At 32.4% G+C, this 24,677-nt stretch overlaps 2 protein-coding genes across 3 annotated transcripts; both read right to left on the reverse strand.

The window, feature by feature from the left end:
• Nucleotides 1-875: 875 nt before the first annotated feature.
• On the reverse strand, nucleotides 876-5,197 carry LOC105122287 (probable glycosyltransferase At5g03795). Of its 2 annotated transcripts, none has more exons than XM_011021320.1 (5): nucleotides 4,883-5,197; nucleotides 3,045-3,909; nucleotides 2,818-2,948; nucleotides 2,011-2,359; nucleotides 876-1,676 (listed from the first exon to the last, which is right to left on the reverse strand). In XM_011021320.1, exons 2-5 carry the CDS (start codon nucleotides 3,894-3,896, stop codon nucleotides 1,011-1,013), a joined length of 1,998 nt encoding a protein of 665 aa, XP_011019622.1. In that variant the 5' UTR covers nucleotides 3,897-3,909; nucleotides 4,883-5,197; the 3' UTR covers nucleotides 876-1,010. The 2 variants fall into 2 exon arrangements, with proteins under 2 accessions (XP_011019622.1, XP_011019621.1); XM_011021319.1 differs by having other exon boundaries at nucleotides 3,045-3,912; nucleotides 4,883-5,196.
• A 756-nt stretch (nucleotides 5,198-5,953) lies between these two features.
• On the reverse strand, nucleotides 5,954-9,242 carry LOC105122414 (probable glycosyltransferase At5g03795). The gene is made up of 5 exons (XM_011021505.1): nucleotides 9,154-9,242; nucleotides 8,063-9,095; nucleotides 7,837-7,967; nucleotides 7,295-7,643; nucleotides 5,954-6,923 (listed from the first exon to the last, which is right to left on the reverse strand). The coding sequence occupies exons 1-5, from the start codon at nucleotides 9,240-9,242 to the stop codon at nucleotides 6,252-6,254; spliced, it is 2,274 nt and encodes a 757-aa protein (XP_011019807.1). The 3' UTR covers nucleotides 5,954-6,251.
• Nucleotides 9,243-24,677: the final 15,435 nt, after the last annotated feature.

The following is a 24,677-nucleotide window of genomic DNA, read 5'->3' on the forward strand; positions in this document are numbered from 1 at the left end:
AAATAATGTTTTAAATTAAAAAAAATTTAAACAATACTAATTTAAATTAATTTAAATTAACTTAGTTAATTTATAACATAATCTTAGCAAAGTTATTTAAGTTTAATAAGCATGTCATTAATCTGCATGAGAATTTTCAATGACTTTCAAATTCAAATTCCTTATAATAACATAAGAAAAAAAAATTAATTTGCCTGCAAACCAATCACGAAGAATAAAGTTAATTAATAATAAAGTAATTAAATATATTACTTACTGTTGTTAAATTAATTAGATGATTTATTAACATTTAGTTTTGTGAAATTTGAGAATATTGTCGGCGTTAAAAAGATAAACCTTTTGGATGTGAAGCACCAGCTTGAAATAAATAATTAATAAAATTGAAAAAAAAAAAAAAAAACCCGAAGAACACGTTCGGCTCACAACTCGGAAGTTTCGAAGAAGTGACAATGGTAGGGGTGCGGCGTGCAGCAGTCCAGGTCCAACTTGGTTCGCTGATGATATTTTAGGGTTTCTTTTAAACAACTGAGATTCCCATCGAATTAATAAAAGAGGGGTTTTGAAGTTTATATTTCAATACTTTAAGGATCTTATAATATTTTTTATATTTACTATTTTGAAAATACAAAAATTTACTTCAAAAAATATTTTATGTTCTTAATCAGCATGGACTAGGCTCTGAGTCGGTGAATCATCGAGTCGAATAAGTATGCATTTAGGTTGGGTTAGCGTGATATCACAGAGAGCTTTTTAGTTCTCCAAGCTTAAATTCTAATACCGAGTGAAAACTGGCTGAAACTGTACGAGCTGATGCTGCGAAAACTGCAGTTTTGTGTATGTGGACAGAGATGACAACACTTGTCTAATCAGAGGAGGTATAAGGCACAGAAGCAGCGGGGTATGGCTGCGTAAGGCGATGGATTTTAGGCTCCGACAACCAGATGCTTGACTCACCTCAAGCTAGACTAAAAAGAGAAACCATTCCAGGTTATATAATTACCATGCAAGACTTAAGCAGGTCTTATTCGAAAAATTCTATTGTACCAAACTGAGTGGAGAATCATATGAAATAAATCATACTTCTCAGGCTTAGAATGCCAAAGAAAATGCTGCTGTACCTTCTTCACTCTCTTATGCATCTCTATATACTTCTCTTCTGGTATTGAAACAAGTATATTCTTCAAATTTGGGATATCTTTCTCCAAGACAATCACAGCAAAGGATTCCCAATCTAAAACCTCGAAAAATGGAGGCACAAAGTTATCAGATATTATAACTGGAACACACTCGTAGAATATAGCCTCCACAATTCGTGGGCTGTTCACTTCGTGACCTCTCGGACAAATGCAGAACTTGCTGTTCTTCATGTGTTGAATGTAGTTTGCATTACCCTTGACATGAGGCATAGGACCAAATATTTTCATATCAGGATCTTTGTTGCCCCAGTAATCCAAAAGAACTGGTCTCACATAGCCATGCATGTTACCTGCAAAGAAAGCAAGGATAGGTCTTTGGGAGGGAGGGTTGCCTTCCAAATTTTTGAGAGGATTCTGAGCTGAGCGCACATATGTTTCTGGAAGGGACACATCTTTCCCAATGCTGAAGCCTACTTCAATATCAGCATTACAGAGGGCTCTGATGCAATTGAGCAAAGGCCCCCTAGTTTCAGCAGGTGCCTGAAAAAATGGCATTTTATTACACTTTACGCTTTCAATACCACAGGCAGAGCGCTACAATAGATATAATTGGGTGTTTCATGCACCACTTATCATGGGATGAAACCATTTCATTTCATTCTTGGTATCATCACTTTAGGTTATTGTTAATGTTTCTCGATAGAAAAGAGCTGGTTTGCCAAAATAAACCATAAAATCAAGAATTCAGACAATTTTCTTTGGAGCAAGGAAAAATTGCCAAGAAATTTAATGAACTCCGCATTTAATATGTAACACAAAAAGCTTAGGGAGAACCCAAAAAGAAGATGACATAAAATTAGGCAGAAAAGCATACCCAATCATGGCACGCAGCAACAAAATGATCTGCTCCACCAGTTCTGTTCCAGAAATGATATTTTGCTGCTATCGTACCTGCATAATTTCTCATGTATTCGATAAGGTTTGTACGGCTGTGTGAGTGTCGAACATAAAGTGTTAACTCAAGAAGTCTTGAGCTGAAAGGAAGGTAAAATAAATGAGCTTTTCCAGGGTCTTTAGTAACAAAATTTTCATTAGCTTCCATATGCTTCATAAACCATCCTTCTGACGCATATATTCCATCAAGTATTGGCTGATGGAAGATGGGTTTTTCACCATCCTGGTAGACATAAACTCTGAGCATCTTCTCCATTAGTTCATAACTCCTGCCAGTGAAAACTGACATCAGAATTCCTCAAATACTATGAGAAACACTAACTAATGTGGTCTGAGCATAAAAACGCCACTGCAAACGTGTAGTCCCAGAAAGTAGTTGAAATAGTTTCTTCATATAAGCAAACTTATAATAAACAGACACATTTCTAGACAATGCTGAACGATATCCATGGGATTACAAGGACACAACAGCTTTTCTACCATCTATTGGTAAAGATGCCACCATAACTCTCAAGTCATAAAACTGCCACTACCTTGAGAGGATCTCCTAATCATGATATATACTATGTTCATGATTATCCATCTCCCCCAGTGCCCCAGTTTATGCTTTTCTACACTAGCATGGCATGGAATTCAAAATGTATGATGTTCATTTCTGGTAAAAACAATTACAGAAATGGAGGGATGAAAATTCTGTCAACATATAATATATCTACGAAAAGTATACCTCCTAAACATGGAAACATTGCGATATATAGGTGCATAAAGTCTACTTTCATTCTTTACTAAGGATGCATTCTCAATCTGTGATTTTGCAAATAGCATTTCCTGGTCAACTCCTGAAGGCCACAGTGGTCTCTGAAAACAGAATGGTGAAGGGGTATTAGTAAAAAATCTGGTATAGAGCTTAGTGTTGTCCCTTGATCAAAATTTGGATTGGACATTATTACATACCACTGAAGAGGATGAAGCATGACTCTGTCGAAGCAATTCATTCATCTGATATATTGAGATTACTCTGGATGGTGGTTTCTTGGATGTTTTCCTCTTTGCTGCTGTAACTTTGGATGAGAAAGAACCACTTGTAGACATGGAATTCTCATCTCTTTTAAGTGCTCCTGCAGTATCTTTTCTCACTGAAGAGGTGTTTGAACTCTCAAAAATCATTGGACTCGAATTTTCATCAGTTGAAAATGTTTTATTAGAGAATGTATTCATCATTGTTGGTGCAGATGATGGGTATCCAGGGTCAGCATCCGAGCTTCTGTTTCTTCCTGATATTGGAGCAATGTCTTTATCAACATTTATATAGGAAGCATCAGGTGCCATAGCCTTCTTTTCTTCAGAGCCATTAATTGTATTTAACGTGGAATTTTTGTCTTGGTTTGCAAGATCATCTGATGTAGTTTCATTTGAAACTAACCCAAAACTGTCACTTGAGCCTCTTTTCCTTTCCGATTCATTAGTATTATTTGGACTTCCTTCCTTTTCTTCTGATTTGCTAACTTCGGCTGTTTCTTTCTTGTCATCTGAGGCTTCATCACTATCTGTTGTCTCATGAAGTATACCTGTGTTAGTTGTGTTTAAACCATTTGAAAGTGTCATGTTACCTAGCACTTCCAAACCTGTCGATGAATTTCTGGACATGAAGCTTCTAGTGTTGACGGCAGAGAAAAGAGAGACTAAAACTCTACTAGATGGAAATTCAAGATATTGAACCACTATAACTATAGCAACTGTTGCTCCCACTAGAAAAAGCAATCTCCTTGCTTTCGCAAGGCACAAATGCTGATATCCTTGATCCATGAACCTTAAAGGATTTCTGATCCAAACAAAAGGGTCACCAAAATAAGTTCTGTCAGCACCGCAGAAGCTCCAAGCTGTAGTACGAAAATTGCAAACACTATATCAAATGCTAATTCTTTCAGAAAATAAATGCCAATCTTAGAGCCAAAGCAAAAACATCTTGGCATTGATATTGAAAAATATGATATGATGAGCTAGAACCTAAATTTATAATTTGAAATTAAGCTAAAAGATTTTCCACAGATAAGACTCCAAGTCCTCTTATCTGCATAACACCACAGAATCGCCATTTATCCTAAGCATTACTTCGTCTTTATTTTTTTTTTAGTTTTTCTTTCTACTACATTTATTTGAATTCAATATTCAAATAAATCGCCATAGCCTCCCAGAAAACCTAGCACGCCAAAGTTTGAATACATGATTCTAAAAAGATGCAAATTACCGATCCCTAGATGATTTTTCCCTTTCAAAAGCTCAAAATGAAATAATTCAAAAAAAAAAAAGACAGAAAAGTATAACTAGATCTTCAGAAATTTATGCAATATTCCCAGAACTTTATTGATTATATCTGGTGGAATCACGCCATCAGTCATCACCAAGACATGGCAAGCAAACTGAATACAGCATTGCACTTGAGATAAAACTACTTGCATATCTTCCATCAATACTGTCAAGTGTCAACTACATGTAGTTTACAGCAGTGAAACAAACTAAAGTAAATGAGAAACACAAATCTAAATCATGTAACTAGCAACCAAACCTAAACAGGACATCATCAGCAGAGGAAAAGTAATAGAAAATAAATACATCAGAAGAAGAATTTCAATAAAGAAAGAAGAAGAAAAAAATGAGGTGCCACCGACAACATCCGAAAGGTGAAATGAAAAGGCATTGTCTAATTCCAACAGATCATGTTAAAGAAATTAGCCGACATAATAAATCCATACATAAAAGGGAATATGCAGATTTGAAGATATCAGACGTACATGAACAAGAAGAAGGAAGAGATCACTGGAAGCTGACTCGGTCAGTCAATGGTGATTGTGTTTTTGAGTCTTTTGAGGCACAAGTTGTGGCTTTTGAGCTAGTGGGAAAAGAATGACATAGGTATTTGCTGTTATGCTATGCTATACTTTGCTAGGTGGGGCCATCAGCGTTTTCGCTTAGATTCTGTTTCTCAAGAAACGCATAGAAAATGAAGAAATACATCTTAACAGAAGAGAGGTTATTGGAATACCATGACCAAAGTTTTAAGGGTGGAGATGATCTTTTATTTTTTATTTTTTAATATTTATCGGCTAAGATTAATACTTGGGAAGGTTAAAGGAAAGGCTTTTGGAGTTTTGTTAGAATTCTGGTATGGATTAATCATACATTAATCAACCTTGGATTTAATAAACTAGCTATGGTATAGCTTAATCATACATCACCTTGGATTTAATAAAGTAACTATAGTATGGATTAATCATACATTAATCAACCTTGGATTTAATAAACTAGCTATGGTATAGCTTAATCATACATCACCTTGGATTTAATAAAGTAACTATAGTATGGATTAATCATACATTAATCAACCTTGGATTTAATAAACTAGCTATGGTATAGCTTAATCATACATCACCTTGGATTTAATAAAGTAACTATAGTATGGATTAATCATACATTAATCAACCTTGGATTTAATAAACTAACTATATAGAACAGGCATATAACATTTTATATTGATTAATTCAATATTCAACATTTTAAATTCCAAATTTACTCATGGAAGATAATATAAACAAGCTATTTTTGAGAACGAATTTGCTTGAAAGTTATCAAAGATGACTGGTGTGATCAAGATATTAAATCCAACAATTGGTTTGATAAAATCCAAAACATAAAAAATTATGGAGATAGGTAGAAGTTATCATAGACGTGTGATCCCAACCATTACTATTTGACTAAATAATTTTACGATCTTTGCATTGCATAACACTAACACCTTTATCACTATCTACACCACTCTCTTCTCACCATCATTTGCTTGTTTTATTTCAAACGTAGAAAGCACATTGAGCAGAAGGAATTCGGACTGGAATTATCAGATGTCAATGGAAGATCAGATACATATTTAAGTGAGTGAATTTGAAGAACCCTTTACAAAAAAGGAAAGGTGAGGTAAATACAGCAAACCAACTTTATTTTGCCAAAATATGTCCATAGAAAAAATCAAATTTAATAACAATGAAAGATCAAAATGCATCTATTTCCACCTGTCCAGGCAAACCATTTTTCACTTTCTCCACAAGGGTTTTTTTTTCAGACTACTTCCAATGAGAAGAACATCTATATCTGCCTTCCTTTTTTGTGTTATCTTGGCTGCATCTGGAAAACTCTGTTGTACCAGATTGAGTGGAGTATCATATGAAAGACATCATATTTCACAGGTCTAGCATGCCAAAGAAAATGCTGTTGTACCCTTTTGACCCTCGTCTGCATTCTTCGATACTTCTTCGCCGGGATTGAAAGGAGTATTTTCTTCAAGTTCGGAATGTCCTTCTCCAAGACAAAAACAGCAAAGGATTCCCAGTTCAAAACCTCCAAAAATGGAGGCACAAAATTGTCAGATATAATCACGGGAACACACTCATAGAAAATGGCCTCTACAACTCGTGGACTATTGACTTCGTAACCTTTTGCACAGATACAGTACTTGCTGCTCTTCATGTACCGAGCGTAGTTCATTTTGCCTCTGCCCTTTACCTTAGGCAATCTACCAAATATTTTCATGTCAGGATCTTTATTTTCCCAGTGCTGTAACAGAATTGGCCGTAGATAGCCATGCATGCTACCTGCAAAGAAAGCCAAGATTGATCTCTTGGAAGCAGGCTTGCCTCCAAGATCTCTTAGAGGATTCTCTGGGGTGAGCACGTATGTCTCCGGAAGAGAAGCATCTTTTCCAAAAACGAAATCTTCTTTAGCATCAGAATTGCAAAGGGCCCTGATGCAATTGGCCATATGCTGTCTAGTTTCAGACGGTGCCTGAGATAAAAGACAACAATGTTGAAGCAATTAGGATTTGCTAAAAACTGAAAATCATTTCAGTTTTCTACACAGATTTTCAACTAGCATATCCAGTATTTAAGATATAAATACACTACCATCACAAACACCAGAAGTAATGAGAAAAAAAAAAATCCAAGAAAATTTCACTGGTCATCACTCGATAATGCGGAAGAGAAACATGACATGGCAATAACTAAACTTTCACATAAGAAAATATAATAACCAAAAAAAATTACCAGACATAACACTGAAGGAGATGAAATGTTCCAAATGTTGGAAGACTCAAAAAGTCCCAAAATTCATTCAAATGTAAAATTGTAAATCTAAAGGAATCAAGAAGAGCATACCCAGTCATGGCAAGCAGCAAGAAAATGATCTGCACCTTGAGTTCTGTTCCAAAAAGGATATTTTTCCGAGATCATATCCAAGTAGTTCTTCAGATATGCTATGAGGTTCTTATGACTGTGTGAATCAGGAACGTACAATCTTATCTCCAAGTATCGAGAACTGAAAGGTAAGTAAAACAGGTGGGCTTTTTTGGAGTCTTTTGTAACAAATTTTTTGTTACCCTCTAGCAATTTCATGAACCATCCCTCAGAAGCATATATCCCCCTGAGCAGGGGCTGATGAAATACAGGCATTTCTCCTTCCTTGTAAATATACACTTTCAGGATGTCCTCCATTAATTCATAGCTCCTACAGTCAGATATTGCAAACTTTTACTATATAATTCTCTTCTCTTGAATGCTTTTGCTTCAGCTACACTTAATTCTATTATCATGCATAAGCAGCTAGCCTACTCTTGCATCTATCTTTAAGCAATTGAACAAATTGCATGTGAACGTGTGTTTAGAGCAGAAGGAAAAGTTTCAAATTTTAATAAGCTTACTTTTTGAACATGGAGATATTCCAATATAGAGGAGCATAGAGCACCGGATCATTCTCTACAATAGGTGCATTCTGAATCTGTGATTTTGCATTTTGCAGTTCTTGGTCAACTACTGAAGGCCATCGTGGTCTCTACAAACAAATTGGTACATAGAACAGAAAAGTTTATGCAACTGCCTCATAAAAGTTAATCCGTGACACAATTCAGAGCATAAGTTTATACATACTCTTGAATTGGGAGAAGACCATCTTTGAAGCTGCAAATTTTTCATCTCAGAAATTGAAACCACTTCCAGGGATGGTGTCTGAGGTTCTTTCTTCAATTCTGGAAAAGAAGTCACAGAAGGGTTATTGTGCAATAAAGTAAGATCTTTCTTCTGGTCCCCTGTTTTCCCATCATTCTCTAAACTGGGTGCTGCATCTTTATCCACCTTAGATGTATTGGACTCAACAGGAACAATATGAGCTATGGTGCTAGGCTCTACATTCCTTGGGAGTGTTGTATTAGGTGGCGAATCCACTGGCAGCAATTCTGGCGCAATAGGTGCAATTCTAGCATCCGAGGCTCCTATATTTTCTGATATGGAGGTGGCGTCTTCGCGAGAAAGGCTTCTTTCGGTCTCTTGTGGAGCAGGTCCATTACCCAAACTGTTGACAGGGTCCAGCGTGGAATTTTCATTTCGATCTAACAACTGTTCAGGTTTAGACTCCTTTCCATGGTTGTCTATTCCAGAAGACTTGTTCAAGCCACTGATTCCTTCTGATACAACACCATTATGTACATATGAGGTGGAGTTCGTATTGGTATCTACCAACTGCTCTGGTGAAGACTCCTTTCCACGGCTATCTATTAGAGAAGACTCATTCAAGCCTCTGCTTCTTTCTGGTACAACATCATTATTTACATTTACAGGGGTTTCTGTTCCATGACTACTGTCAATCTCTTGAGCTCTGTCAGGGGAGATAGCAGTGGTATTCAAACCATTTGATTGAGTTGTGTTACTAACCATCTCTGGTGTTGATGAGGCAGCATGAGTTAACAAGTTACTATTTCCTGCTCCTAGATCTTTCTGAGCAGAAGACAACGATGATATAATATTGCCATTAGGCAATTCAAAATGTTGGAATGTTAAAACCACAGCTACTGCCAGTCCTATAAACCATAGCAATTTCCAGATTTCGATTGTAAAGGGATATCGAAATTCATTGCCCACAAAATACCAAGTAATAAAATACTCAAAGAGAAGGAAATCCCAACTCCTGGAAAAAGGAGAAAGAAAAAACAAAATCCCATAAAGCACACACTAATCATTAATACTTCTCTTCCCTTCCAAACAAGCATGATCCAACAGTGTTTGACTTCACACAAATCCCAGAAAGAAAGAAAATTTCCCTAGGAAACATCATAATCGCCAAAGCAAAACAAAACCAACATGCAATATATACACTAAAAAGGAAAATCAATTTAATCACCAATGACTACACGTATCTCTTTCTTTCTTTCCTAACAAGAAGAAGTCAACACAACATTCACACAAACCCCGTATCAAAATTCTACCATGATAGTCAAAACAAATCAAAACCAGCATTCAAAATCACTATAATCCTAAAATTTACCAGAAACATAAGCAGAGACTTGTTAGCTTCTTCAGCAATACATGCTAGCTCTCTGCTTACAAAGGGAAAAAAAAAGCAAAGGAAGAAAGCAGAAGTCTTTTCTTTGTTTTCTGTCCCAATCAGTCTAACAAGTTATTTTTGTTGGAGGGTAAATAAAGCCAGTTGTTAAAACAATAATTCAGATTCCATGTTTCTTTATTGTCCTTTCTTATATTCCTTTCTTAAGTATTATGTTGTTTTCCCAGCCAACAACCAGTACTTTATTTAAACAATAATTATGGTTTGATGATTGAAACTGGATAAGTAATGAAATAAGATTGGTGTGGTGATGAATAGCAGAGTGAAAATATTTTTACCTGGTTGTTCTTCTGTTGTTTTCCTTCGCTTTCTCTGGGCTGCTACCACAGGGCTGACTTCGTTTGTTCTTGCAGGTTTTTGCACGAGTCCACGCGCGTTTCAGCGGATAGGATTTCGAGCGAGGCTCACTGAGAGTTAGTGGTTACATGTTAGAATTTTAGTTTGTCAATGATGATTGATGACTTTGTTTCGGATCATGTTCAGTTTCCTTTTTGTCTGTTTTTGCTACTAAAAGTTTTGTATATAGAATTAAAAAGATAGTTCTTCGCTTCTTAATGAACAAGGAATTCATTCATGTGCCAAGTACCCTACTGTAAAAGCAAGTTTAAAATATTCATCTATTTGATCCAGATGAGAGTAGTCATTCAAATATAATAAAACAAACATGTGTCAATAAATCTTCTAGTTTTGATTAAATTGATGTATTGTTAATTTATATACTAATCATGAGGTAGGTCAAGTATTTTTATATATAAAATAAGATACACCAACAGTAAATAAAAACAAAATCAAAACACAAATTATTTGAAAAAAAATAATCACATCATCATCGAAGGTTTCACTTGAAAATGCCTTCTTGAAAGGAAATATGCCATTGGAATGATGGTTTTCTTGAAAGAAAATTGCTATTAGACTAATAAGCATCGAACTGATGATTTTCATTTTGAAATAAAAATATTATCTTGAAGAAAAATGTTGTTGTCGGAGTGACGAACTTGAGATAAAATGTTGGTCGAAAGAAATTTGGCATAAGATTGATGATGAGCCGTCTCGCCTGAGCCCTAATGAGAAAGTTGCTCCCCCGTCGCTTTCCAGAGAGTGAACCCACAGACACATACAGTGTTTTGCACGTAACCAGCAGGAGCAGTGTGTTTTTTGGGCAGCCATGCTAAACACCTGCCAGATGTGACTCCTGATTTGGCGTCAAGCGCTGGCCTTTAGCGGCAGGAGCCTCACCTAATAATTCAGCAATGGTACTCTTTTTTCTGGGACTTTAGGGAGCATGGGGACCGGTTTCTGATCATGCCGTGGTCCGTGATGCAAGTTTGTACCTAGGATAGGATTGAGTTTGTTTTTCTATTTTAAAATATTTTTTTAAAAAAGTTATTTATTTTTTATATTTTTCTTGCTAAACTGTAGAACTTCGCAAGTTCAGCCCTTCTCGTATAGAACAACAAGGGAAGGTGCTCATGCACTCGTTGTTTATTTGGTAGGTTCGCTTCTCTCCATTGTCGCCTTGACAAGAAAAGAAAATGATTGAATGGGCTGTAGAATTTTGATTCAGTACTTTTGGTGGATCGTGCTTGTAAATTTAAAAAACATTGTTAATTCTTTTTATTTCTTAATTTTTTTATTCCAAAAACTTTTAGTTATGAAGGGTTTTAAAGATTTTAATTGGTAGCCATCCAACGATTTAGTTTTGAAAACAAAGTAAGATTCATTCTTGGACCTAGTTGATAGGTTATCAAATTAATTTATTATTTTTTATAATAATTAAAATATTTTTTATTTAAGTTTACTAATTACTATGCATAGATCAAAATCTTTTCTATATATATCATTCATAACTACCCAAATATTTCTCATACGAGTCCAACATACACAGCTCAAAGTAAGGGTAATTATTTTCAATTTAATTTAATTTTTATTTAAAAAATAAAAAACTTATAAAATATATCGATCAATTTTGATTCATTATTTCATATTAAAAATTAAAACCTAATCAACTAATTTTAGTTTTATTTATTTGGTTTAATTTTGGTTGGTTCTTTTATTTTATATTAAAAACAAAAATTATATTGTTTTTTAAATTTATTTTAATTTTTTAATAAACTTGATTTTGATTTAATTCAATTTTTTTTAGTTTAATTTTTTAATTTCAGATTTATAAAATCAAATCAAAACTTGATTTTGATTTAATTCAATTTTTTTAGTTTAATTTTTTAATTTCCGATTTATAAAATCAAATCAAATTAAATAATTTTTTAAATATTTTACTTTAATCAGCATCACATCACATCTGTTGACAATTCAATATTAAATCTTTAATACAGGATAACAAATACTGTTTCTTAAAAAGAAAAAGAAAATCAAAATCTTCAAAAAGCAACTCGGGCCGTCTACCTGTCCACTGGACCTGTCTCCAAACCCCAATTAAGATCCACTATCATTCCAGTCTAGCCTAAAACTTAAACCAAAACCCAAATTGTTAAACCCTAATTCCCCAATTCTGCATCTTTGTTTGCAATCTTCAAATTAAAATCCTGTTTTCTCATTTATACACTCGCTTACTGTTAAAAAGTTTCAATCTTATTATTTTATTTATTTTGTTTTTTCAATATTCTGTAATAAAAAAAAGGGAACTTTGTGATTGGTTTTTTTGTGAGGGTGAATTAAATTATGGGGACTGACAGAGATGATGGTCGTTCACTAAGCCAATTAAGACCTCTCTCTTGCTCTCGCAATGTAATTCACCGTGCCCATGGCTCTGCTAGTTGGTCTCAAGGTACTTCCTTTCTTTAAATATTTTTTTGGGTTTTGTTTTTATTTTATTTTCTTGTTTATTTAGTTTACGAGATTTGTTTTGGGTGTTGTATTTATTGTCCAATTTGGACAAATGGGTTGTTGGTTTTTCTCTTAAATTTTGCTTTTGGATTGGAGAATTGTTAAGTGGGTATTAAGAAGGGAGTATAAGAAAGGACAATAAAGAAACATGGAATCTGAATTATTGTTTTAACAACTGGCTTTATTTACCCTCCAACAAAAATAACTTGTTAGACTGATTGGGACAGAAAACAAAGAATAGACTTCTCCTTTCTTCCGCTGCTTTTTTTTCCCTTTGTAAGCAGAGAGCTAGCATGTATTGCTGAAGAAGCTAACAAGTCTCTGCTTATGTTTCTGGTAAATTTTAGGATTATAGTGATTTTGAATGCTGGTTTTGATTTGTTTTGACTATCATGGTAGAATTTTGATACGGGGTTTGTGTGAATGTTGTGTTGACTTCTTCTTGTTAGGAAAGAAAGAAAGAGATACGTGTGGTCATTGGTGATTAAATTGATTTTCCTTTTTAGTGTATATATTGCATGTTGGTTTTGTTTTGCTTTGGCGATTATGATGTTTCCTAGGGAAATTTTCTTTCTTTCTGGGATTTGTGTGAAGTCAAACACTGTTGGATCATGCTTGTTTGGAAGGGAAGAGAAGTATTAATGATTAGTGTGTGCTTTATTGGGGGATTTTGTTTTTTCTTTCTCTTTTTTCCAGGAGTTGGGATTTCCTTCTTTTTGAGTATTTTATTACTTGGTATTTTGTTCTTGTCTCTACAGGCTTTGTCTTCTGTAAAATGCGTTTAGCCTTTTTAACTCTGTTGTTTCTTGTGGAAATTGGTTGCATTAAATATAGATTGTCCAGCTTATTAATTTTTAGTTAATGTTTTAATTTAATTTTTGAGTCTGTGCTCATTGTTGATAAACCTGTGTGATTTGCTTGTTGCTTCAGCTTATTTCTTTGTGCATTATCGTAGTAGAACTATCTTCAATTTATGCAAACAATCCAGCTGCATTTCAATCACATTTATCACAATAAATTTGAGGACTAGCTGTATATGAGGAGTTAGGGTCTAGGCTTTAAGTTCATCTATGTTCGTAAAATGTACTTTATCTTTATTGAAGTGAAGGATTGGAAATGCTATGCAGGGTGCAGGGATAATATTTGTATTGAAAGGCAGCTGGATTTCAATAGAGTAGTTTTCCAATGGGCAATGAATTTCGATATCCCTTTACAATCGAAATCTGGAAATTGCTATGGTTTATAGGACTGGCAGTAGCTGTGGTTTTAACATTCCAACATTTTGAATTGCCTAATGGCAATATTATATCATCGTTGTCTTCTGCTCAGAAAGATCTAGGAGCAGGAAATAGTAACTTGTTAACTCATGCTGCCTCATCAACACCAGAGATGGTTAGTAACACAACTCAATCAAATGGTTTGAATACCACTGCTATCTCCCCTGACAGAGCTCAAGAGATTGACAATAGTCATGGAACAGAAACCCCTGCAAATGTAAATAATGATGTTGTACCAGAAAGAAGCAGAGGCTTGAATGAGTCTTCTCTAATAGATAGCCGTGGAAAGGAGTCTTCACCATAGCAGTTGGCAGATACCAATAGGAACTCCACCTCATATGTACATAATGGTGTTGTATCAGAAGGAATCAGTGGCTTGAACAAGTCCTCTGGAACAGACAAACATGGAAAGGAGTCTAAACCTGAACAGTCGATAGATCGAAATGAAAATTCCACGCTGGAACCTGTAATTAGTTTTGGTAATGGATCTGCTCCACAAGATAGGAAAGAAGCCTTTCTCGCGAAGACGTCACCTCCATATCAGAAAATATAGGAGCCTCGGATGCTAGAATTGCACCCATTGGATTCGCCACCTAATATAACACTCCCAAGGAATGCAGAGCCTAGCACTATAGCTCATATTGTTCCTGTTGAGTCTAATACATCTAAAATGGATAAAGATGCAGCACCCAGTTTAGAGAATGATGGGAAAATAGGTGACCAGAAGAAAGATCTATGCTTTATTTGATAGCTGACAGATGCAACACAATTGTTTTTTTTTTTAAATGTTTTGGACTTAATTGATGGCAAAGTCTCATAGTATTTGTTTTCTCTACAACCAAACAAAGGTGGCTATGTGCGTTTTAAATTATTGTTTTTTAAGTTTACGAGTTAATTTTTTTCTTTTGGTCATTATTTTGCTAAAAAAGATTGTTTTCTTTGGGTGTTCCTTGTATAGTTTTTTGTTTTCCCGATCTTAAAATTATTTAAAAAAAGTTGAATATTAGTATAACGTGTAAGGTTGATTTTTATTTGATTCTCATTGCCTGGAACCTTTGATCTAACCATTGACATTTCACATTTTCAATTGGCTAATTGCATGAATATATAAGCTCGAGTTAAAGTACATAACTAGTTCTAGTATAAAAAAAATCCAAGTAATATAAGAATAGAGTTTTTATGTTAGATAATTGATTAATCATTTGATTTTAAAAATTTTATCCATTCTTTGTTGGTAGGTTAAAATGACTTATGACTGATACTTGTAAAAAGTTTTATTTAATAGAGGCGAGGATTTTCTAATATTTAAATAAATATTATTTAAAAAAAAAATATTATAGAAAGAGATATTTTAAAAATATATATTTAATAGAAAATAAATATTGTAAATCTTGGTTATGAAGGTCTTATGATATATTTATAGTTGACAAATTTTTTTTTTTATAAAGAGAAATGTTTAGAGTATAATTTTATCTTAATAACAATTAATGAGAAATAAATATTTTTTATATTTATATTATTATTTGATGAAAATATAATGAATTTTTTTTAAAAATTTATACATCTATTTGATGAAAATATAATGAATTTTTTTAAAAAATTTATACATCTAAAAGGTATAAAAAAAATTAACTAAATTTATAAAAATTGAGCTTTTTCTTTAAACTAGATTTATAAAAGATGAGTTGTTTTTTAAATAGCTAAAAAGAGACTAAGTTTGTATGAGCTTAATAAAAAAAATTATTTTTCGGACATGATTAATGGTGAAAACATTATTCTTTTTGATGTGTCACAGGAGGATGCTTATTCCTTTGATTGAGCTTTAAGGAAGGATGATTCTTAGGGTTTTTTAGGCTTATTAAATTTAGTTTTATCAATTTTTATGTTAATTGAGGACCTTCCTTGGCACTCCATCTCCCTCTTAATATGAACACACAAATACACATTGTAGCGACAGCACGTGGGCTCCAGGTAAGCTGATGTGCACAAGTTGATGTTAATAATATCTACAATTAAGGCCCTGAACGCTTATAAACCTATACATCGGTACAAGATCAGTTGTGCATACCTAGCTAAGCTATCATTGAGGGAAGACTATGTAAGGATGACGACTACATCAACAATGGCTTTTCATGTGAATTGCTCTGCACAGAGGAGGCCTTCTCTCTTCCAAAACATTGATCGTTTTAAGACTAGTTTGTCTTCATCTTACAAGGAAAGTAATATATTCTAGTTTCTCTTCGTCACTCTAAATTAAGGCATGTGGATCAAATGCTAATTTCCTTAACTCTTGTTTAATCCACCAGTTCAAGAACATACTAATTGGTTCTATGATCATATTTACTCTATATATCAAGCATGTTTTGTTTGTTAGAACTTGATTTAAGATAGCTGATATTGTGGATGTTTTTTAGCATGCAGCCATTACTGAAAGAGTTGAAGCAACTTTCCTTGCAACTTGATGTTTCCCAAATTATGAAAAATGCTTCAGTCAAACTTTTGGATGCCTTAGTCGATTCGATGTTCCATTTTGCTGACCAGCCCATTCTTCCTTCTCAGGTAATCAAACCATGAAACCTTGACTAGCTACTCACCTCTCCAGTTGTATCAAGCACCGTGGTCAGGCCCGGTCAACTCAGTTACCCACTTAGATTTGGCCCACGTAGGTCAGAATTTTAAAAAAAAACTTTTTAAATTTAATTTCTTTAACAAGATTTGTTGATATAGATTGATTCATCCAACTCGTGAGCAAGCGGTTAGACGGGTCATTTACCTAATTATATAAATAAATAAAATGAATCATTGTATAAATAAATAAAAATATAAATAAAAAAACAAGAGACTAATATAAATTAAGATATTTAATATTATAATATAACATGAATCACTTATTTAGATTTTTTTAATATTTTGATAAAAATAAATTATTTTAGTGGTCAAAATTTTTTCAAGAATGTCCTTTTTTTTTCTAAACCAGAATCTGGAAACTCTTTCTCTCTTTTTTATAAAAAAAACTAAAAAAAAAAGGAAAATAAAACCTAGTTCTAAAATATATTTAAAATTTTTTAAAACCTAGTTCTAAAATATATTTAAAAAAAATTTATAAGAATCAATCACTTAATAACTAAAAAACTATAAGAGATAAAAATAACTTTAGAAACAAATTTTAAATTAAGCTGCCAACTATGTTACCCTTACCCGTGTTTTTCATTTTAATTCTCTCCTTTTCAAATCAACACTCCATATCAAAAAAACATGCAATTGGATATTGATATGGGCTGAAAAGGGTTCAATTGTGGAAAGAAAAAGATTGAGGACCAAAATATTTTTTTAAATGAACTATTATAATCCATTGAGAAAATAAACAGTAAATTAGCTACAGTAAATTAGCTATATATTTTATTTTTTTGTTAATAACAATAATGTCGAAAATCACACCTTGATTAAACTATGTCAAGTTTATTTTGTCTCTTCTTTAAATTGGAGTGTTGGGAGTCAAGTTGTGATTATTCGTAACTTTTCTTTACTTATAAGCACGATCAACTGCCATTGATGACCGCTAGCTTGGTCAAATCAAATATAATTTCAGGACCAAATCCGGTGTAAAATCTACGACCTCCATGTTTGGGAAGACAGGTCACATCTGGATAGAAGGAGAAGGAATGCTTCATGCTTTATACTTTGATAAAGAAAGTGACATTGGAAGCTGGACGGTCCTTTATAGCAGTAGACATGTTGAAACCGAAACCTTCATAGTGGAGAAAAAAAGAAACAAGCCATCTTTTCTTCCAGCCATAGAAGGCAGTTCTCCAGCCATTTTGATAGCTTGCTTGTTAAATATGGTGGGCATACTAACTTAAGCTTATCTTTCATGAAATTAAATGAGTGTTTGTTTTTCCATTAAATCTGTTTTAATGTTTTTTCAAATTATTTTTTGCTTGAAAAACATTAAATTAATTTAATTTTTGGTTTTTTTGAATTATTTTGAAATATATATATATATATATATACATACACACACTAAACACATTTATGATCATTCTCTCGGCAATATCTCTTAAAACATCTACCGCATGCATAGATAAGGCCAATATAGGTAGCAATTGCTCTATTAGGACAAAATTTCGCAAGTTTATTTGGTTAATTCAACCAGATTTATCTCTTGTACACTCTCATAATTGATAATTGGTTGCTTCAAGTTTCGTAACTCTAATCCGATGGAATTTGATGGAATTGCTTAGCAAGTTTGGCAAAAAAAGTCATAATTATTAAGGTAAAACATCCAATATTTTTATATTACTTTATTCATTTAGGGTGGTCCGATCCTTACACAATTCCTGTGGATCCTCCAAGTTCCATTACTTGTTTGTGATAATCTTAATAATTAAACGCACATAGTTTATTTGTAAACTTTACAGTTTGATATACATAGGACAAAGTTCAAATCTTACTGACTTATCCAAAAATTAAGCATATCCAATATAAAAATAAATACTTAAATAAGTGTTTATTTTTACACAATCTACCTTAATGTTTTTTAAAATTATTTTTTATCTAAAAAACATTAAATTAGTCTATTTTTAGGTGTTTTTGGATTCTTTTAAAATGTGCATGTGTGTGTATATATATTATGATTCACTGGTTAATTTCTCTTAAAATATCTACCACGAGCATAAATAAGGTCAATATATATCTAGCAATTGCTCTATTAGGACAAAATTTCTCAAATTTATTTGGTTAATTTCAACAAGATTTATACACTCTGATAATTGATAAATGGTTGCTTCAAATTTCGTAACTCTAATCCGATGGAATTTGACGGAATTGCTTAACAAGTCATAATTATTTAGGTGAAATATTTATTATTTTTATATTAGTTTATTCATAACAATTCAATAACTTAAGTTGTTATATGAAATTTTAAAATATAATTTATATTATTCTTTAATATATTTCTGAGAGCTTTTTAAATTATATTATTTTTGAATATTTTTTTAAAATAAGTCATAAAATAATTTTTTTAAAAAAGGACTTATTTTGCTTATAGTAAATTTAGGGTAAGTCTTGGATGGTAAATTAAGTGGGTTAATTAAAGTTTATTTATTTTTTTAATTTTATTAAAAAATAAATTAATCAATTTTTTTAACTGATTAAGTAATGAATCAATCCAGGTTTTTGAATGCTTATACTAAGTTAATTTTTTTTTAATTTTATTAAAATTTAGTTTGCTTTAAATCTTGGATCATTGGTGTCTCAAATCAAATCACCAAATCAGATTGGGTTTTAAAATAGTTGTTCTATTTATATAAAATCATAGCTTATTATATTTTCGATCAAGAAGATACCTTGTGTTTAGGCTTGTAAAAACGAGAGGTGAAGAACAATAAAAAAGGAAGTAAAGAATTATTAAAATAATAAAAAAAGAGGGAAGTGGTGAGGTGGTGTAGAACTTTTTATAATAATGGAGTGGGGAACATGTAATTATAATAGTTATTATTATTATTGTTGTCGTCGTTTTCTTTTTCCTTAACTTGGTGATGAAATCTTTAAGGTATTTTTAAATAAGTATAACTCAAACATCCTTGATATCTGAGAATTAATTAAATTCAGTGCGATTTGGAAAGGTCAACAAAGACCTTAGCAACGCCAATGTTTTCGAGCATTCAGGGAAGTTCTACCCTGTACAGAAGTCCAATATACGCATGCATGTTTAACATGGAATAGAAAACACAGTTCAACTTGATATTTTTTTATGAAATTTCTTGTTTGTTGCAGACAGCACCAGGTACTGGAGAGTTGGTTGTATTTGGGGTTGATGCAATAAAACCTTTCATGGAAGTGGGAGTCTTTTCTGGTATCTATTCATTTTCCCTGCTTTCGATGCCTTCAGCATAAGTATTCCCAATAATTTTTCATTACTTCTTTGACAATTGAACTTGCAAACCCGATTTTCAGCTGATGGAAAGAGACTAGTTCACAAGGTTGATCTCAAGTTGAACAGTTGCCCCCTTAGTCATGACATGGGGGTTACGGAGAGGTCAGTGGTGTACATCACCATCAACGAATTGTCATTACTGGGGAAAAAACCATTGAATATAATAAAATTTAACCCTCAAAATTTATTTATTATTTTTGCAGGTATAATGTGATCATGGATTTTTGCACTAACAATAGACTTACACAGACTCATCAAAGGCGGCCCGTGAGTATAGATATATTGAGAGCTTTTAAGTGTCAATTAATTAGCTCTGATCTAAATGTTACTGCTCCAGTGAGAAGCACTTAATAATCTGGTTTAAGGTGCTAATTCATATATTAATAAAGTTCGATAACGAAGATTATGCAAGAATTGGGATTATGCCCGGTATGGTGATGTGGACTCGGTTCGTTGGTTTGAGGTGGAGCCAAATTGCACATTTCACATTCTTAATTGTTTTGAGGAAGGAGTTGAGGTGAAGTACTAATCATATGAACATAGTTTGTAGTTCGACTTGAAGCAGGTTGTAGTGAGGGGATGCAGGTCCCTTGAATACATTATATCAAAATCTTATGGTATGGATTTGGAAGAATCTGAGTGGGTTTCAGGAAGACTAAGGAGTAAAGAACATGTTGAACAGAATCCTACACCTTCGTCGAACGATGAATTATTGTTCAGTCGATCTAATGAATGGAGATTAAACATGGAAACCGTAAAGGTTAAAGAAAGAAACCTCACTGGAACTGAATTTTGTATGGAGTTTCCTATGATCAAATCCAAGTCTCAATGGCTTAAAAAATAAATTTGGCTCCACCCAGATAGTCCATGAACCGGCAAGTAGTTCATCAGATCAGCTATAAATTCCGAAATACATTAATCTCATCTCTTGAAATCTTATTATATCCCTGACCCTTTCATAGCAAGTAAGATTTCAATCTGGATGTTTGAGGGCTGCCAAAATTTGGAGGTCTAGCCAAGTTGTTCTTTGATGAAACTTCGAGTAAGGTAATTAAATTGCTGGATACCTGGTCCGATTTTATTATCTCATTATTATTTCTTTACTTTCACTCATAAATTTATGCTAATCTAGGAAGGGGAGAAAACGGAAGGGCATATAAAGGTGGAATACCATGAATTCGAGGGAAACACCTTCTGCACTGGATCTGCCTTTGTCCCTAAAGAAGGTGGTCTAGAAGAAGATGATGGCTGGATCATCACTTTTGTCCCTAAAGAAGGTGGTCTAGAAGAAGATGAGGGCTGGATCATCACTTTTGTTCATGATGAAGACGCCAATACATCCAAAGTAAGCTAATTTTATAGCTCCAAAGCAATAGCGTAGAACTGTTTTAGCAATTCTAAAGCTTGGTCCCTAATCATTAAATTTTTTTTCCCTTCCTCCTAATTCAGGTTTACATAATTGACACTTCACAAGTGAGCCTGTTGCCAAAATTACATTGCCATGCAAAGTCCCATGTGGATTCCATGGAGCATTTATGCCAATTCCATCGCACAATTAATTGGACATCATAAGCCACATTAACTTTGTGGAGAAATTAGCCGACTTGACAAGAACCTTGGATGCAATTAAGTCTAAAGGATTTTAGAGTAATTCAGGAAGTAATCGAGCAAGCTGAAAACTACGGAAGTGAGTTAATACTATATATTAATTAGTTAGGGTTAATTATTTTATACTGTAGAATGAAATGAAAGCTAAATGGCAAAGGCTTCATATGTCTAGTGGAAGGGGCCTAGATATATATACTTTGGAGTTTAAATAATTCTTTTTTTGTTTTTAATAAAGACATCAACTATTTCTTCAGAATATCCATTTAATATTTTTATGATGACATGTAATTTCTATATTTCAAATAACAAAACAGAGATAATTATCAATGGAAATATATTCCCATCAATTATTTCATTCCCCACTCCATCCATAAATTTCTTCAAGATAACTTTTTGAATGCTAATTCTTATAAACAAACTAAGGATCTAATATAGAATTTTTAGATTTACCAAAAAAAAAAATTGTTGGTATTTATGCTCACAATTCATCCGCAAGAAATTTGCTAATGTGATCACGAACAAAAATAATCCATTGAAAAAACTCTTGTAGGTAATTTATAATCTGTCAATAATAATTTTACAAATAAATTTATTGACAGATAAAACATGCCAAGAAAGAACTTTACCCCTTCATTCTGTCGGTATTTCTATCAGTGAATATAATATATCACCAACAGAAAAACTTTATGTTATTCCATTGATGATTTTTTTCTTTCATCGGTATATCTATCGGTGAATTCAACATGCAACTATTAAATAGATCTTCTGTTATTCTATCAATTAGTAAATAATAATAGTGATATTTGCATTAATTCTTTTCTAACTTTTTAAAATATACCGACATATATAGTTTGTCAATAATCCTGTCAGTAATAATTTTAAAAAATATATATTTTTTAAAAAATCTATTAAACAAAAACAACAAAATAATTAAGAAAACTAAATTAATATAAAATTCAAATATTTGTTTTAAATCTAAACACTTACAAGTTTAGATGTACTTAATCTAGAATAAAAGTGTTGAAGGAGGAGGAGGAGGCGGGTCTGTGCCTGGACCGTGTGGCAAATAAGAAGAAGCACATGTATCACTTATTTGTGATCTTATCTCCAACACCAATTGGTAGAGTTCAACTATCTCAGTATTAAGTTGTTTATAATTAGCAGCAAGATGAGTCATCCAATCTTTAACTCGTTGGTTTAAAATTACCTCGAACTATATAGTTTGAGAGCTTAGAACCGATTGTGAGCATGTAACTATTAAAACATTATGGGCCTTTCACAAGAACTTGACGTTAGTGTTAGAAAAACCGTACACCTAATTTTTATTATTCAGGTCTTAACTTGAATAATTTTTTTTACAATATCTAATGAATTTATATTGTCCCAATATCATTATAGTGAGAAAATTATTGATAAATTCTCTAAACATTATAATAGTAAGGTGAAACACCAATGAACATAAGTGTTCATTTGTCCAAAACATAAGTGTTCATTTGTCCAAAAATAAAGGCAAGAGAATAAACCAATTAAAATATTCTCAAATAATTAGGAGTTTAATGTGTGTTATGATCTGCACAAGGCTTCATATTTCACACTTGATTAACAAACTAGGTAGATTTATCAGTAATACAAGTATAAATAATTGAAAAGTAATAAAAAAGTACTCAAATATTTAAGGCATGCCTTGGGTTATGAGCTACTTTATATGGGTTACTTAATAGTAGTTGAAAAGATATAATGATGCCAATTAGATATCCAATACTAAAGATTCAAAATCCACTAGTGGATATATCTTCTCACTTAGTAGAGTAGCTGTATCATGGAAATCCTCTAAACAAACATGCATCACAAAATTCATGATAGATTTAAACCTTCCCAATTCTTATTTTTTCAAGTATGGAAATCATTTGCAAATATGGTCCAAGTAATAAATGCCCAAATTTCATTTGGGTCCCAATTCCCATATGATTCTTATATTATATTGGCCTAGATTAGTCCAAATGAAAGTCAGTAGGATTTAGAGACACCATGTCCTCATCTATAAGATCCTATGTGTTTGGATAAGTTGAAAGTTTAATTCTATTAAAACTACTCATTTTCAAATGATATTCGACTAAGGCTTAAGATATTGTTGGTCAATAAGTTAATGTCACTTATGAAGTGCAACGATTACTAAAAATGATTGAGTTCGAGCTATAGCTATAAGTGCTACAGATAGTCTAATGAGAGGAATATAAATGGTAACACTTAGCAACAAAAACATCTTCAACCTAGCAAGTCCTCTCCAAACTAAGCTAGATAGTCTCTTATCACTAGGCTCACCAACTAATCTGAAAGTGAATATGAGATTTATCTATTTTATAATGATTAAATAGAGTCCTTTAGAGTTTATTGCTTTTTATGAAGTTGGAGAGAAAACTAAATGACTTTATAATCTCTTAGATGATATTTTATAGCGGTCAAAACTAGTGCTAGCAATTTGTGTTCATTATAACAATTAGTCTATAATTGTAAGAACACATAATAATGTGTATCATTGTAAGTCAAGACATATATATCATAAGTATATTATTATTACACACTTGTTCTCAAATGAAATTATTTTTATTGACTATATATGTAAAGTCAAAGAAAAATATAGTGGATTTGCTAACCAAATATTTATCGAATATTTATCGAGAGAACTTATATATAGTTCACCTAGAGAAATTGAGTTAAAACCTTTACAAATAAAATAATGTAATACTAATTGATTAAAAATCTCAAAATCTAGATTTAAATAAAAAAAATTAAATCATATATTATTCTAAGTTTCTTGCACGCTAAAGTCAAAACCAAAGCATACAAGGAGTGATATCCTGCATTCTAAAGTCAAAACCATAGCATCCAAGTAAAATTATAATCTATACTTTTAACAAGTTGAACATATACGAAATCTTTTTGATTTTGACATTTTGATTTTTTTAAATAAGATAATATATTTAATATATAATAAATTTTTAATAAGATAATATATTTAATATATAATAAAAAAAATTTCTAATTTATGTGATAGTTCTTAAAATTTCTACATTTTTTTTGTAGAATCAAATATTTCAACATAAAAAAATATAATTTTACATTTAGTTATGTACATGCGTAGAAAATGTCTTTCATACAATCCTTGTACATAATGAAACTAATAACTATCCTATGTATGTAGGACAAGTATACAATTCTTATACATAATTATGGATCTATGTGGTTATAGATACGTAGTGTCGTGCATCTAATGTGGAAACTAAAGCATACAAGGAAAAACCATATCATGTGAATTTTATGGATATTTGTAGTGATGGATACATAGTGTGCGTGTATGTATATACATACGCCGCACTCTAAAGCATAAGGCAAGAAATCTCATGGAATACAATCATTTAAGTGAGAGAAATAAAATAGTTATTAGTTAAGGTTTTTTTTATATATTTATTTTTCACTAAATTA

The sequence above is a fragment of the Populus euphratica genome, unplaced genomic scaffold (assembly GCF_000495115.2).
Source record: "Populus euphratica unplaced genomic scaffold, PopEup_1.0 scaffold19.1, whole genome shotgun sequence".
Classification (NCBI taxonomy): Eukaryota; Viridiplantae; Streptophyta; class Magnoliopsida; order Malpighiales; family Salicaceae; genus Populus; species Populus euphratica.